Source organism: Eucalyptus grandis, chromosome 3 (assembly GCF_016545825.1).
Source record: "Eucalyptus grandis isolate ANBG69807.140 chromosome 3, ASM1654582v1, whole genome shotgun sequence".
Classification (NCBI taxonomy): domain Eukaryota; kingdom Viridiplantae; phylum Streptophyta; class Magnoliopsida; order Myrtales; family Myrtaceae; genus Eucalyptus; species Eucalyptus grandis.
Window position 1 is genome coordinate 66,543,682 of NC_052614.1, and position 16,821 is coordinate 66,560,502.

The 16,821-nt window shown below is 37.0% G+C and overlaps 3 protein-coding genes across 3 annotated transcripts in view; 1 reads left to right on the top strand and 2 right to left on the bottom strand.

The window, feature by feature from the left end:
* LOC104452582 (DExH-box ATP-dependent RNA helicase DExH7, chloroplastic) overlaps positions 1-16,821 on the bottom strand; it is a 74,499-nt gene that overhangs the window by 39,214 nt on the left and 18,464 nt on the right. The gene's annotated exons all lie outside the window — the stretch shown is intronic.
* LOC104452583 (nifU-like protein 2, chloroplastic) overlaps positions 1-16,821 on the top strand; it is a 49,039-nt gene that overhangs the window by 9,622 nt on the left and 22,596 nt on the right. The gene's annotated exons all lie outside the window — the stretch shown is intronic.
* On the bottom strand, positions 660-5,165 carry LOC120291274 (ATP phosphoribosyltransferase 2, chloroplastic-like). Its single transcript, XM_039308419.1, has 11 exons — positions 5,088-5,165; positions 4,757-4,816; positions 4,039-4,152; positions 3,364-3,429; positions 3,156-3,266; positions 2,929-3,012; positions 1,978-2,079; positions 1,775-1,888; positions 1,196-1,276; positions 957-1,079; positions 660-779 (listed from the first exon to the last, which is right to left on the bottom strand). The coding sequence occupies exons 1-11, from the start codon at positions 5,163-5,165 to the stop codon at positions 660-662; spliced, it is 1,053 nt and encodes a 350-aa protein (XP_039164353.1).

Here is a 16,821-nt window from a genome sequence, read left to right on the forward strand (position 1 = left end):
AATCTGTCTGCCAAACGCGGTGGTGTTTAAGGTTTGAAGAATCCTTGTGTAAAGTACTACCGACAAAACACTTCTTTGCGACACCGGCAGTCGCAAGTCGTCATAGAAAGGATTTTCCGAGTAATGTCGTCGCCAGTCGTCTATGATTGTGCTCTGAACGTCCATCGTCAAGCAAAATCAACGGGCGTGAATATCTTCACTTGCGACACCATCAGTCGCTTATCTTCTGTCGCCTTACTCATCCGACTCGCATAGGTGTTTAGCAGCGCTACTGATACCGCTACACAATGCGACTCGGTTTTGGCTTTGTGTAAGTATTAGCAGCAGCACCTGTATATCTTCCAAAGTGCATCGTGGAATTGCCATCGAACCCGATTGTCATCAATGACATAATTACAAGCCAATAAGGTCGCAAAATAAACTTTAGGATATTCCCACTCTTCCTCAGGTTCTAAAATCCATCGCTATAAACCAAAGTGGAAAATAACACCTATAGGAAAAGAAACCGCAAATCTGTCTGAAACAACGGATCTGGCAAGGCTACCAACATAATCCAGATAGAATATTCCTGATGAATTCTACCCCATTGATCTTCTCCAAAAGCCGGATCTCCTCCAACTCAGGTGCCTCTAGTCGACCTGAGCACCGGCTACCAAGAACTAAAGCCCGAGTTTGGACAGATTCTCCTCCCCAAGTTTGGACCGAAGCTCCTGCCATTTGGAATTCACTTGATCGTAAATCTTAGTAATCTGAGATACCTGAACTCTGCAAGCCCCCATCTGCACGATAAAAGTTTCAGTATATTCAAAAAGGTACTCGGGAGTGATATCAAGCTATGATTAATGGAAATCAACAGCAGCATATTTCTTCACTTGACATTAGGATGTGATTGGGGGGAAATAAATATTTTTGCATAAAGCAGCTCCGTATTGGCTATTTCCAAAATTAGGACTTACTGCTCTCAGCTGCTGCTGCACAGGGCTATCAAGCAACTCTTTAGGACCGCAAATGTCTATTGCATAGCTGTCTACAACCATTTCTCCATCACGTCGGTGAAAGACTTGATGTATGGCAGGCTCCTGTTAGTGCATGAGCAAAACACTTGCTTAAGTGAGAATGAGATAACTACACTTTAACCTTCAAATCGAGCTGGACCTCAACTTGGAGTATGACAAGAAAGGGCTCACTGCATTACCTCCAAACCAGAGAGTGTTAATTGACTGAATACTTGCTCAGCGACTTCCTCGAAACTACTCCCACTCATATACCCTGTCACCTGTAACAAGAATTAACACCGATTATAAAGCTGTCATCATGAGACTTGGATAAAGGAGTGATCCCAAGTATGTATCTGCAGTATCTGACCCGAGTACATTCTAAAAGGCCTTGTGCTGCACTTACCGAATTTTCTCATATTATTTCTCCCAAATTTTTATTGCAGCAATTTACTACTTAGCTACTTAGCTGTTGAATAAAAAATAATACTTTGAAAATGAGATAAGGTACGCTTATGTGCACAGAGTACTAACCACGTCCCATCTGATTGACACTGCTAAATTAGCTTCAACAGAAAACTTGCCCTAACATAAGTCACCCAGTTAAATTTTGTGTTTTGATGAGTTCCACTGATAAATCTTTTCTATGAAGCTCAGTAACATACTGAGTGAAGGGGGATGGCAACAGCAGATGCAGCTTAATTCTTGTAAACTCTAAAGGAAGTATGACCGGATGCTGGACAGGAAGTTCATCATCATACATACAATAATCTACACACCTTGAACTGGCCAACTGCTTTTAAATGTTCCTCCAATCTTTTAAGAATCTCATGAGTTGTGCCAAGAGCACCGACCCGATAGAGTAGTGACTTCCTGCTTGCCACAAGAACAGCCTGAAGGATATTCAGCCCTACAGTAAGAGTAGTTCGAAAAAGACAGAATGAAAAAATATTGCAACCTTGCCAATGCATTCAACACCCACCTGGCTTTCCAACGCTATCCCGCCATCAATTTCTCTCAAGTTATTTGCCCGTAGTGTTTCTCCAGTATTTACAAGGTCCAAAACAACATGAGCAGTACCCATCTGGATTTCCGAAGAAAAGAAAAAAAGTCAATTAAAGATCACGCAGACACAGCATCAATACTATAATGCCAATACCATCAATTTGCGTCGGTTTAATTAAATATGCCATTGCAGATGGGGTGCCACATGCCAAAATATAATGGCAGTCATACATATATTTCTATTCACCTAAATTGCAGCTTCTAAACAAGTACATGAATTGAACTACAGTTGATATACTTATGAGGTTGCTTTCCTACTGGCTTATTCAAAAAAAATTTAACAAGATGAAGCAAATGTCTGTAGAATTATTTTCTTCAAAGAAATAGAATTTTTAATCATTCAAATGAGAGAAAATCCAGTATATCATGCATTGATCACATCAACAAATCATATCACAAAGTGAATGGCCCACAAGATCTACAGACAAGGACAGAAAGATCCAACCATTGCATCATCGAAGGAAACTTCAAACTTTTTTAAAAGGATCCTGCAGCTAAAACTACAGTGGCTTGATGTAGTCTCAAATATACATTTCATCATCTTTTGTTTTTTAAAACAAAATTTGAAAGGGTCTGAACCTTTTTCGAACAGGAAAATGAAATGGTTTACATGTCTAGATTCTAAATTCTAGTTCAGCACACAAAATTGATCCCTCCTTGACATAACTCTACCAGAATATGGGTTCCCCGAACCCTTCTCTTGAATCTTTTAAGAGAGCTTCCACGGTCATATAAAACTCCAGTATTAGTTTAAAGAGAACATGTGCTTGGTGAAAAAATTCAACATGGCAATCACTAAACATCTGCCAATACAGGTAATAAGTTGGTAGACTAGAAAGATATGAAATAACTGAATTGGTAAATTTACCTTGGGTGCTACCTCCACTGCTCCTTTAGGAGAAAAAAACCTCACATGCTTCAGTCCCTTTTCTTTCATAAACTTCTGCCCCAGCTATAAAGACACAAGAAAGAAACTTCAACTTAAGCAGTAAATAAAGGGCAATCACTCTGGCACCCCATAAGGAAATTTGCTATTGAAGGTGGAAAGTTGGCACAATAAACAATGACATTTCAGATCTGAAAATGCAGAAATACCTTGGGGAAAGAAGTAGCAACTACGAGTGGTTCCTTTTCATTCCATTTGGGCATTTGTGATAGCTCCATCACCGAATTGATCTTCTCAAAGTCCTCATGTTCTTTGGGAATCTAATAGAAGATCAAAAGAACATATCAAAATAGCAATGAACCAATTGGAAAAAATTCCATCGGTATATCAAAAATTTGAGAGCATGAACTTTCTTACTTCGAGAGACAAGTAGCAATGCCCATAACCAAGAGCATTGTGAACAATAATAAGATCTTCTTTACCCTGAAAAAGGAGCACAAGCTCTTTTAAAATGGTCTACTATATCAAGTTAGTGTTGTGAAATCAACATTCTATGATATCATGAAGTTGAAAAGCTTGATGAAAATATATATATAAAACACTGCAAAAAGTTCAGAAAAAGCTCTGATGTATGAAGTTGAAACAATCAGGTAATTTTTATCTCTGTCCAGCATTCCTCACATGGTGACCACTCAATCATCATTCTATGATTTCTAAGTCATAGTTTTCCATCCACGCATCCTAACAAACACAAAAAATATGAACACTCTAACAACCTAAACTATCTAAAGACATCAGAAGTACATACCAAAACTCAACATTATCCAGTAATTCCGAATCCAAGCCATTCTTCTAAATTGTTTCCATGGAAAGGAGTAGACAACCCAAGTAGGGGAAAAAAAATACAACATTTTGTTTGATAAAGCGCTCTGGATATTCCAATTCATCCAAAGCAGGGGAAAACCGTGCAATAAATTGTTTTCACAGCTTCAGAGTATAAATCTTCAATAGCAGACGAAACACTAACAAAGAATGATGAGTAAAAGATCCAACCAATGATCAAATATACTGCATACAACATCTTCTGCTTACCTGCCCATATTCACTAACTGTGTCTAAACCCACTATTCCCATGTCTAGATCTCCAGACAGCAATAGTTTTACAATGTCCTCTGTGTTTTGAAAGTAGACTTCCAAATTAGGGATCTGCAAAATAAGTTAGCCACCAAATCAATTAAGAACAGTATGCAGTATATAGAACTAACACCTGAAATAACAACTATGTACAGTAAAAAAAAATAAAATTGAACAGTGCCGTGGAGATTTTCTTAGTTACTTTAATTACTTTTTCATGAAGAGTTTTCTATGTTACGTGAGCGAGAGCGAATCTATCTAAGAATAGAGAAGCACTTGTCTAGCTCATCACCACGGAAGTACTCTAAGACACAGACCTTTTCAACCACAGCCTTTGAGCAACTAGAGTGGGTCATTTCTTCTTCTTGCGTCTTGCAAAGAAGGTGTCAGCATTATGCTTTGGGTTCAAAACATCAGCACTTTGTGAAAATTACACTGTATCTTAATTAATACAGAGACCGCTATTTTACATTGATTTTGTGAAGGGTTAGTACTCCTTGGTTCCCTGTCCACATATCTCAGATATGAGGACTAAAGAATCTCTCTTGCTAACATATCTCTAATAGTTCTGAAAATCAAAATTGAGGTCGAAGTGAATTACAATAAGCGAACTCAAAATGTCCTACCACCATGTCTATACCAAAATAAGGCACAAATGGTCATGAAATTTCCGTACCTGTGGAATTTGTGCAAATAATTGTCGAGGATTATCCAGCGGGACCGGCAATTCGCAATCCTTCAGAAACAAAGTTGAAGAGAGTTATTATGCAGATAATAACCAAACCAGGAGTATCCTAGAGCGGCATGCCAGAGATTTAAGCCATTCATTGTCAAATTCAAATGTGATAACACCATGCATGCACGTCCATATTCACTCAGTTGTCTGTACACTTCACATTTGAAACCAATTCTTCAGCAGCCAAAACCACAATGCAAGTCGTGAAGAGCTAGCAACACCTTGAGGAAGCAGAGAGTGTCCTTGTGAAGGCGCTTGTTGCTTGGCAAACCAAGCCAAATCCCTCTCCGCTCGCCATCTGGTCTGCCATTGGAGTCTGTGACCGCGACCGCAGACGGCAAAGAGCCATGGCCACGGATGATCCTCGAGGGCGCAGATGTGTTCACGGAGACACTAGAAGGCATGTCTGAGGATGGCGAGAGGAGCTGCTGTAAACCATGGGATGACGAGGACGCCACTGGGACAGCGAGTAGAGCTCCGGGAGATTGCAGCTTCAGAGAGAATGATGGGGAGAGAGTGAAAAAGAGTGGGAATTTGTGTACATGGAAGCTGATAAATGTCACTTTTGTCCGGCAACAGCATTACAAAGGTGAAATCGACTACAAGCTTCCTCGTAGTAAGTCCATCTATGCCTCAGAACCGATACTAAATGTACGAATTATTTCACTCTCCTCACTAAGAAGCTGAAAATGAATTACGGTGAAGAAACAAAGAAGGCAATTAGCACGTACCCCGTGCTCCCGCGAGTCCCTTTCTCCGGAGCTCACATTTTCAGATCCATCCTAATCACGACACCAAGAAAACGTGATCAAGCCTTCCCTTGGGGGACAAATACAAGCCTTTCGCAGACAAGCATAACAGGTACCTGATCGGAATCCAGCAACTCATAATCATCGGGACCTGGATCCTCGGAGTAATCCTACCACACAACGCCATCAATCTCACGACGCTAATCGAAAGCAAAACCAAAGGTTGGAAAAAACAGCAAAGCAAAAGACCTCGTAATCGAGTTCTGAGGCATGGGCGGAGCAACTGAAATTTCCGCCGCGAAAACCCCCGCCGACCAGAGCTTCTGACCAGCGCTTCACGGCTTGAGCCTCCTCATCCTCCTCCTTATCATTCTCATTCTCCTTCTCCTTCCCATGCTCTTCCTTGTCGGCCGCTCCCATCACTGCTTCCTGAGAAGAAACGACGCAGGCTTGGGTGGAAGAACCGAAGGGAAGAAATCGCCGCCGCCGCCGCCGACTGCGCGCGCTTAGCGATAGGTTTTAGGGCACAGGATGAACAAGAAAAACGTGGTGCGACCATTTTATATTGCCATTTGCCCAAATATTGAGTGTTTAGGAACAGCCATTGAAACTTGCTTTCAAGGAATGCTAGCATTCCAATGGCTTTCAGCATTTTCGAAATGCCTTGTTACTATTTATGAACTGCTGTTTATCTTCTTCTGCGGCAGTGTAGACGAGCTTGAGAGGCCGGCGAGTCACAGCTGAGGTCGGCGAGATCGCAGCGACCATCACCGGCTAGTCGTGCGACCTTGGCGAGTCGCGGCGATCACCCTCGAGGCGCGCGACCCGACGAGTCACGTCGCATGACCTCGCGACGACCAGATCTAGTCACGGCGAGGTCGCGCGACCTCCCGGCTACTAGAGGTGCGTTTGTTTGCATTTCTATTTAAAAATTGTTTAGGGAATAGAAATAGAAAAAGTGTTTACATTTTAAACAATTTTTGAATAAAAAAACGCGTTTGATAAACTTGTTCGGAAATAAAAAATAAATAGAATCACGTTTGGTAAATTTGTATAATTTTTTTATTTCTTTTTTTTTCTATTTTTTCTATTTTTTTCTTTTTATTTTTCCTTTTTTCTTCTTTTGGCCGGTCGCCGAGCCCCTCGGCCATGGCCGACGAGGACGGCGGCCTCGCCCACCACGGCGAGGCTCGGCGGCCCGGCGAGGCTAAGCTCGCCTAGCGGTCGGCAAGGCATGGCCTCGCCGGCCACCGCCAAGCGACGTTGACTCGCCCGGATCCGGCGAGGCCGAGCCTCGCCTTGGCCGGGCGAGCTCGGCCTTGTCGGATCCGGGGCGAGATCGAGCTTGTGGGCCGGGCGCGAGGTCGGCCTCGCCTAGCTACGGCGAGCCTTGGCCTCGCCTGAGGGGACGGCGAGGGGGCGGCGAGTCTCGCCGTGGCCGGGTGAGGCCACCCCCTCGTCGGCCGGTCGCCGGCCATGGCCCAAGCCGGCGACCGACGAAAGAAAAATAAGAAGAAAATAGAAAGTGTTTCTGATTTGTTTTGTAAATAAGAAACACAAATTTATTGTTTCTTATTTCGTTTCTTTTTTTTTTGGGAACAAAAGAATAAAAAAGAACAAAAACGCACCCAAACTCGTTTGTTCCTTTTGTTCCGGGGAACAAAAAATAGAAATTTTTGTTCCCGAGAACATAAATAGGTGCCAACCAAACGCACCCTAGATCCGGTCGCACGGAGGTTGGCCAACCGGATCTCGGTCGTCGAGGCGGAGGTTGAACGACCACCCGCGACCGGATGGGTCGTGCGACCTCCGATAGACCTAGATCTAGGTCGGGCGACCCTCGCCGGAGGTCGCCCGACCTTGAGATCCCCGGCGGCCGCCCGCTTGGCCGATGAACTTTTTATTTTTTTTTAATCACCAAAGTTATTTCTTTTTTTTGGTGAAGATCACCAAAGTTATTTGTAAATGTGTAATCCTCCAAACACCATTTTACTCAAAGATACTTATAAAGGGCTTTCAAACTATAATTTATCAAACACAATTTGCATTTTGGAAAACACCTTCAATTCAAAGGTAATTACATTTTCCTAAAGATTTTTCCCAAAAGCTTTCCCAAACGCACCCAAAACATAAAAAGAAAAACAAAAGTAAAATGAGCGAAGCTCGAAAATTACATTGTCATTTGCTAAAAAGAAATGATTCACTTCGATCCCCCGATAACAGCAAACCACTCAGGCCTATCTAATGCAAGATTATGGGAAATTTTCAAATAAGGATTCGGAGTGAATCTATTTTTTCATATAAGAACTCAAAGTGAACTTTATTTTAAATAAAGACCCAAAATAGATCCATTATTTCAAATAAAGAATCGAAATAAATTTTATGTCAAATAAAGATCCGAAGTAATTAAATTAATTTCTATTAAGGACCTTAGCTTGCCGGAAGACATTTTCGGCGATTAAAATGAGGGCAATATTGTCGAAATATGCCATTGAAAAAAATGGAACATTCTAAATTAATTAATTTTAGGTTATTCATTTAGATGTTTGCATTTTCTTCTTTCTTCTCCCCACTGCTCCTCAACCAAATTGCTACTTGGTCATCGTGACAACTCAATTCTCATCACTCCTCGCCTTACTCGACCAGCGAAGAATTTGGGTCTCCACAAACAAATAATGAAGTATTTGGTTTTCTTTTTATTTTTGAATTCATGCCTCAATCGGCAGAGAATTTGGCTCTTTGACTTTGTGGAGGATGGAAACAAGGAATGGGGAGAACTTTGATCTTTAACTTTGCAAATGATGGATACAAGAATGGGGTATACAAGAATGGGGTACCGTAAAAAACCTAGGGTTTTTTTTTCTGTTTTAGGATTTATTAATTTTCCCTAGATTTTTTTTGGACAAAATTGAACAAACTCCAGTCATAAGAAATGTCACATGCTTGATAGCTACCAAATATATGGCTGATCGGCAAGCTCGGGTCCTTATTCGGAATTGATTCAATCACTTTATATCATTATTTGAGATAACCGATCTATTTTAGGTCTTTATCTTATACAAAGTTCATTTTGGATCTTTATTTGAGAAAATTGGTCTACTTTGTTGACACCTAAATTTTTGCAAAAAAAAAAAAAAAATCATTTCCGAAAAAATGGGAACTTGTTTTTCCACAAAAATATTTCATATCAAATTCTTGCATATAGATTATCTAAGTGTTTAGTATAGTTTTTTTTTTTTTTTTTAATGGAATGTGTTTTTCCTTTTAAAAAAAATGATGAAAGTTGGGGCCAATGATCTAAATGTGACTAGCCAAGCCTAGGAGGTTAAATTGGAATTAAAATGGCAAGTTGGGGCCAAAATGCAATTTTCAAAAGTTGAGGGACCAATTCGTGAATTTCGCAAAATTTTGCTCGAACCCTTAAATCATCATCTTGGTCACCAATTAAGTTGAAATTGAACTTGGGCCGAGTCAATAAATCAAATTGGGCAAAAATGACCAAATTTGCCTTGAATTGGATATTTTCAGATAAGAAAATAGTTAACTTTAAGGGACTTTTTTGCAATATTGGGTAGGCACAATTGCAAAATCCGGTCAAGATCTTAAACTACTATACATGTGCTTACTAATTGATCAAAAATTATAGCCAAATTGATGGATTAAAGCACTTAAACTAGTTACCAAAACCCAACCCACGAGTAAGTCTTAATTCAGAATTGTTGAGTAAGCAACTTGGTGGCCCCACCATATCCTCCTCAGCTGCTTAACCAGCTTGATATTTGCATGTGATGGAAGACCATCATTGGTACTGCAAGTGGACAAACATCGGTCAGAGATAAGCTACTAAAGGCAAGGGAAAATCGCACCAAATCCGGATACTCAATAGCTGCAGAAGTGAAAAAATTGACTAAGTTAGAGAGTGAGTAAAGTAGCCTTGTTGACAGGCTTGGTAAGTGGACAAAATACAGACCAACAATCCTCTAATTGAGAGGATAAGATCACTGAAGCAAAGTCTTTCGAGGGATGAGAGGTAAGAGATGAGAAGGAGAGGAGAGAGCTCACGGTCATCCTCCAAAAACACCCTCAGAAGCAACTCCAGAAAAGAAAACCCAGAAATTTCATACCGACCTAGAGAGAGAAAAGTGAAATTTTCATACACCTACGTCCAAAATTAGTCAAAACCTTCAAATAGAGAGTGAAACTCTACTCAAAGATCTTTCCATTCATAGGTCGAACATCCCAAATGGAGTTCGGGAAGGTCTCCTAAAGCCTCCCGAAAACCACCCTCCTGGCGGGCCAAGAAAGTTCAAAAATTTTTCTAAGTGTTTAGCCCAATTGGTCATGGGTGAAGGAAAGCAAGTGTTTTTGAGAAAATTGAAAGACAAATAAGGAAAATATTGACTTTCAACTCAAATTAGAATACAAATAGTTTGGTTTGGTGTTAAGTTTTCCAACAAAAGAGGTCCTAAAGTCTAATTTTAGAGGTTAACAAAAACCTTCGTTATCAATTCTTGTTTTTGTAGATCTCATTTTGAGTTTGAAGGAGTCAAATTCCACGTGCTCCCTGAGGATAATTTCTCGGTTTTCTTGGCCAAGAACCACTTGAAAAAGAAATTAGGAAGAAAGGTAAGTATTATAGATGTATTTTTGTTTGATTTTGAACGTGTTTTAACAGTGAAAAATCAAGAGGAAAACCAACTTGGAAAACTGATTTCTGAGGCTGAAATTTTTTTAAGTGTTTGAAGCCTCTTCAAGAGCCATATATGTTTGACTTGCTACTCCCCTTCACATGTATTTTCTACTTTTGTGACCTTGTCATATGGGAGTATGAATGATGCATAGGTTAGCTTGGTTTGGTCTTTAAACCCCGTGTGAATTATGAGATTGTCTAAAACTTTGGCAAAAAACCAAGCTTATCAACATTAATTCATGGCTAGTTAGTGTGGACTTTGCATGTGTGCTTCTTGGAGAGGTCGTTTTAACGTGTTCAGTTAGTTATTCTCTATTATGTTTGTTGCATTTAAAAATTCATGTTATCTACTTTTACTAGGATCAAGTAATGTTTCCCTTAGATCTTATATATGATGAGTGTCAGGGCTTGAATATGGGCATGCAACCTGTTTGCTTAACTTGAGTTCAAATCCATATTTCAAAATCAGCTCAACCCACATATTTGAGACCGATTTCAACTTAGTTATTTTGTGTTTTAAGCTGTGATTTCTATCTAATCTTGCTTCTTGCATGTGATAGTATAATCTTGATACTTTAGTTCTGCATGAGATTGCTTATGATTTGAGTTTGAAGGCCGCAAACATGACCTGAGGAAACTGGTTTTGGGTGATTTGATGCATGCCAAGTGTTCGATGAAATGCACAAACCGAGTTTCGATCTTGAAACGGTTGATTTGAGCTCGATTATTGTGATATTCATGTGATGTGTTATTCCATGTTAGCATAGATCGGTATTATTAATATATATATATATATATATATATATATATATATATATATAATAAAAATCTGAAAATTTCAAAAATATAAATAAATAAAAAAAATGTTACATAGTATCAAATTAGGGCATAAATGACATTTATTAGATTTTCCTAATTTTATAAAGTCATTTTCCTAACTTGATGCTATTTTGATATTCTATAATCATTTTTGTAAATAATCTATTTTGTATAGATTAAAATTAATTAGAGTAATTTCATGCATATTTAAATTCTCATTTTTCTTAGGGGTCTTGTCCCGGGCGTGATAATAAGACCATGTAATATTATTTGCCCGACTTATATCGGATCTTTCTTTTCCGCATTACTTTCAAGTTATTTCAATTTCTTGGATGTTATTTACCGCACCGCTTTTCAATAATTTGAGTATAATTTTATTTTCTAAATTATGTTAGGATTAGTCTAGAGATTAAAAAAAAAAAAACCTACAAAAACATTTGCATGGACACTTAGTGGTTTCATAAATATTATAATTGGTAATCAAGATTGTGTGGTCATTTAGATAAACAACTTTTCAAGTTAGTGGTACCACAAGGGAGCTAATAGAAATATTGACGTAGACAAGTCCCCGTTCCTAGAAATCTCTGGTTGCGTAGGAATTGAGACAACACTCCCACGTCTCGATTGGTTTCTAACCGACCCCAATAAGCTAGTGATGACTCCTAAAAATATTTAGGTTGTTAAGAATTGAAATATAAAATCCAACACCATGCGAGGTATGGGTTTGGGAGAGTCCGCGCCTAATCTAGGGCCATTGGTCTACCTCTTTAGGCAAATACCCATAAACCTTCTTTATTTTTCCCCCAAACGGAAAAAGAGAGGTCGCGACACACTTTGGGTCCATTTTAGGTCTTTACATGCATTACTGGACTAAAGGAAAAATGCGTGAATTTATATTGGACACAAATATCCTCTTCTCAAATGACTCAAAAAATGCATGAATTTTCATGGCAACAAAAGATACATATTATTAAGTGTTCTAACCATGCTTGCTCAAATTAGGGATAATAGAATGAAGGGATAAATAACACAAGTGATCTCTGACCTTTTACCCAATAAGCAATATAATTCCTAAATTTTACCTTGACATGCAATGTGGTACTTAAACTTTTAATTTGTTCAGTGTAGTCCTAGAAGTAATTTAATCCCTAAATTATACAAGTTGTTCAATATTGTCCCATGGAGACTAAATTGAACATGTACCAAAAGTCCAAGAGCCACATTAAATAATTTAAAAGCTCATAGACTATGTCAAATAAATTAAAAGTTTAGGAACTATATTGCATTTTATGTCAATATTTAGAGACCATTTGTATCGTTTCCCCTAGAATAAATAGTCCTTGAAATTTGGTTTATTGTGCAATATTGCCCTTAAAATTTTAATTGTTATATGTAATTCCCGAATTATTGGTAATGGAAACATTTAAAAATTCAATGCTCATATTAAACAAATAAAATGTTTATGGATCACATTGCACATTAGACCAAACTTTAGGAATCATTTGTGTTATTTTCCCTTTGGAATCTAATTTTTTATTTGATATGCAGGCTACTCATTTTTTATTTTTTCTATAATATGGTAGAAGCATAACAAGCCTTGACTCAAAAAACTTAAAAGCAACGATGCCATCAACTCACCATGCTGACGCGTTTTTTTGTGACGCGTTAGCACCGTTGGCCATGTCAAATCTCACATCAGCTTGAATGAACAGAAAATTTGAACGTAGTTATTTTTTTCTCTTGAGTTAAGGTCGATACATTTTTGAGAGAAATGAATATTTTTTCATTCAAGACGAGCATTCAGCCTATTGCTATCTGGGAAAAGCCGGCGTGCACTGCATGGACTTCTTCTGGAGAACAGTGCACAATTGACATTGATGAGGGTGTCCCATGTTATAGGGGATCGACATTTGACAACCCGCTAATCGCAACTATTAATCACATAATTAGCAAAATACATGTAATCACGGGAAGGAGAAGAGAATAGGTAAGTGTATATTAAATTCAATTCAGTTCTTAGATAAATACATATAATCATTATAAAATACATGAATGAATATTCATTATATTAATCTTATCTAATGTAATTATTATGGCATATTTGTATCATACATTCTAAGTACATCTCCATATATAATGAATGTTTATATCATATCCAATACATGTATTACTTGACATATTTATATTAATGATAAATACATTTTTGTTTTCTTATAAATAAGAGCTTAGTTTTTGTTGTAGACATAACAGTGATACACTAGAAATAAATCTTCTCCTTTGACTTTCTCTACTATTTTTGGTGTTTACCTACTTTTTCTTCTCAATCTTTTTATTCTCTCTATTACATATTTGTAACGCAATATTTTACAACATGTTATCAACATGAAAATCTACTAACTGAGTAAATAATTTTTGTAAGGTAGGTGTTCTTTTTATTAATCAACTTATACTTCATATTCTTCTATCAATTCTTCATTTTTATTTTTCTTGGCTCAAAACTAAATTTCAAATCTAAAAGTATCATTCTGCTCTTGAAGTTGTAGTAGATATTTGGAAATCTTTTTAATTAATTTAAGGATTTATTTTTGCAAGAATTATGGCAAATATTGAAAAGCCCAAATTCCACATCTTGGAAGTGAGTGGAAAAAATTATCTATCTCGGTGCCTTGACATAGAAATGTACCTTCAAGAGTAAGGTTTCACTAATGCAATTACAGAGAATGAAACCTCAAATGCAAAAGACAAAGCAAATGCGCTGATTTTTATTCGTTGTCATTTGCATGAGAGCCTGCAGACTCAATAATTATCCGTTCAAGACCCTTAGATCTTGTGGAGGAGGTTGAATAATAGATATGATCATACTTATTATCCTCTCTCAAGCACAATATGACTGGCAAAATCTCATACTGAAAATTTTAAATTAGTATCTAACTGTAATTCCGCTTTATTCGATATTGTTTTTCGGCTTGAGTTATGTGGCATCAAACTTGCTGATGCGGAATTATTAGAGAAAACTTTATCTACCTTTCATACTTCAAATATTGTATTGCAAAAGTAATATCGGCAGCGTCAGTTTGCTACATACTATAAATTAATTTCTATACTTCTTACTGCCGAGCAAACTAATGAATTACTAAATCATGATCTTCAAAAGCATTGCCTAAAGCACATGCTAACATTTGAGAAAAATAGTATCAATTTTAAGGGGCTATAAGCACAAATAAGAACATAATCCTAAAAGGGATAGCAAGGAATTTAATCGTCCTAGGAAACCTAACTTTGGCTCGAATCATAACAAAGAAAATAAATCATAAAATGCAATTAATTAAAGTATTTGTCATCACTGTGGCATGATTAGGCACTAGTCACGTACTTGTCATATGCCAAAATATTTTGTTGATTTATACCATGCATCTTTAAAAAATACGAGCAAGCGTGGTGAATCTCATGCTATTGAAATCAATTCTACTGTCATAACCACTATTGAGGCCAACAATAACTCTGTTGGTGGGACTCTTCTTGCTCCTGAAGTAGCAAATGTATCATTGAATGTCTCTGATTTTTTTGAGGACATCCAATTACTTTAATGAGACATTAGATTTTTATGATACTTGACACTTAAAGTTGTCAACATAAATGCAAATGGAAAATATCAAGAAAAAGGGAGATGTTTGTTTGTTTGATAGTGCAATAACACGTACTATATTTCCCAGTAGACACTTTTTCTTGAGTATGACATTGCGTAAGGTGCAAATCTATACAATATTCGATTATTGATGGTTTTAAGAATATCACAATTGTTTTGCCAAATAACACTATCCTACATGTTGAAAATGTGTTTCTAAGTAGTATATCAAAAAGAAATCTACTTAGCTTCAAAAATGTACACCGTAATGGGTACCATATTAAGATTATTTATGAACAAGATAATGAATATATTGTAATTTTCTCTTATAAGATGAACCTGAAGACCATTCATGAGAAGTTGGAAGTTTCTTCTATAGGTTTGTATTGTGTCATTATTAAGGTTGTTAAAACTTACACTATCACATCTTGGAGATTGGTAAATCATAATCAATTTGGACTGTGGCCTAATCGCCTTGGTCACCCTAGTGCTTCAATGATGCATAGAATAATTCAGAATACAAAATGGCACCACTTAAAGGATACAAATGTATTGTTGTCCAAAAATTATAATTGTGAAACTTGCTCACAAGGAAAACTTATTATCAAACATTTTATAAGAAAGGTTAATTTTGAATCCATTTTATTCTTAGGGTTAATACCCTAAAAAACAAAAAATTGGTACACTTGTGATAAATTTACCCCATACTATTTTTTTTACCATGAAAAACCCTAAACTAGTAAACTTGTGACAAATTTACCCCGACTTATTATAAAAAACGCTAAACTGGTACATTTATGACAAATTTACTCCAAACTAATTTATTCGACTGCAAAAAACCTTAAACTGGTAAATTTGTGACAAATATACCTATGCTAAATTGGATTAATACCACAAAAGAATCATAAAAATTGTAAACTGTGACAAACGGAACGTAAAATCCTAAATTGGTATACTGGTTGATTGTCACGTGTCATTTAACTTAATAATTTGAGAATAAAATTTAACGAAAATTAACATAGGGTAAATATGTCACAAGTGTACCAATTTGGGATAAATTTGTCAAAAGTATACCAGTTTGGGGTTTTGGTGGTCAAAAATAATTTTGGGTAAATTTGTCACAAGTGTACAAGTTTGGGGTTCTTTAGGATATTATCCCTTATTCTTATAAATAATTTAGGGTGATATTTGTTGACCAATACAACCATCAAGTGGACCATTTCGATATTTTATGGTACTAGTGGATGCATCCTGATCTCATGTTTGTTTATTATCTATGCCAAATGTCACATTTGCACGTTTACTTGCGCATATTATCAAGTTTTTGGCCCAATTCCTTGATTATTCAATTAATAGCATAAGGATGGATAATGCCGGTGAATTTACATCAAAAAGTTTTGATACTTATTGTGCTTTACTAGGAATCGAGGTTGAGCACCTAGTTGCATAAGTTCATACTTAAAATGGATTGGCAAAATTCTTGATTAAACATATCTGAATTGTTGCTCGCATTCTATTATTGAGAACGAATTTCAACAATACAGCATGGGGTCATGCAATTTTGCATGCGGTAGCTCTAATAAGATTGTGCCTCATTGCTAGTATTTTACAGTCTCCCCTTCAAATAGTTCTTGATTATAAACAATATATTTCACATTTACACACTTTTAGTTGTGCAATACAGGTGTCTGTAGCACCACAAAAAATAACGAAAATGGGTCCCTAATGCCTTTTGAGCATTTATGTTGGATTTAATTCACCGTCTATCATTAGGTTCTTGGAACCAACTACCGGTGATCTCTTTATTATCAGATTTGCAGATTGTCATTTCAATGAGATTAGGTTTCCATCAATTGGGATATCTACAACTTCCATGATTGCAAAACAAAAACCAATTAAAGTTTTTTTTTTTTTTTGTGATGAGAAAAAATTATCTCAATTAGACCCAATGACTCTTGAATGTGAAAATGAGGTGAAGCGCATAATCTATTTATAGGTTATGACTAATAGACTTCCTGACGCATTTAATGATGTTATTAAAAGTAATAAAGTCTCATATTCCAGCTGCAAATACTCCAGCTAAGATATCTTTCCAAAGGACAAGCTAAAATGGATCAAAATC

What these genes read in the sequence shown, in the direction of transcription:
- LOC120291274 (XM_039308419.1), bottom strand. Translation starts at nt 5,165, where the DNA reads ATGGCTCTTTGCCGTCTGCGGTCGCGGTCACAGACTCCAATGGCAGAC. An exon ending in GCGGAGAGGGATTTGGCTTG is followed by an intron (nt 4,817 to 5,087) that starts GTTTGCCAAGCA and finishes TTGTTTCTGAAG; the next exon opens with GATTGCGAATTGCCGGTCCC. An exon ending in AAGCAGTTGGCCAGTTCAAG is followed by an intron (nt 1,277 to 1,774) that starts GTGTGTAGATTA and finishes TTCTTGTTACAG; the next exon opens with GTGACAGGGTATATGAGTGG.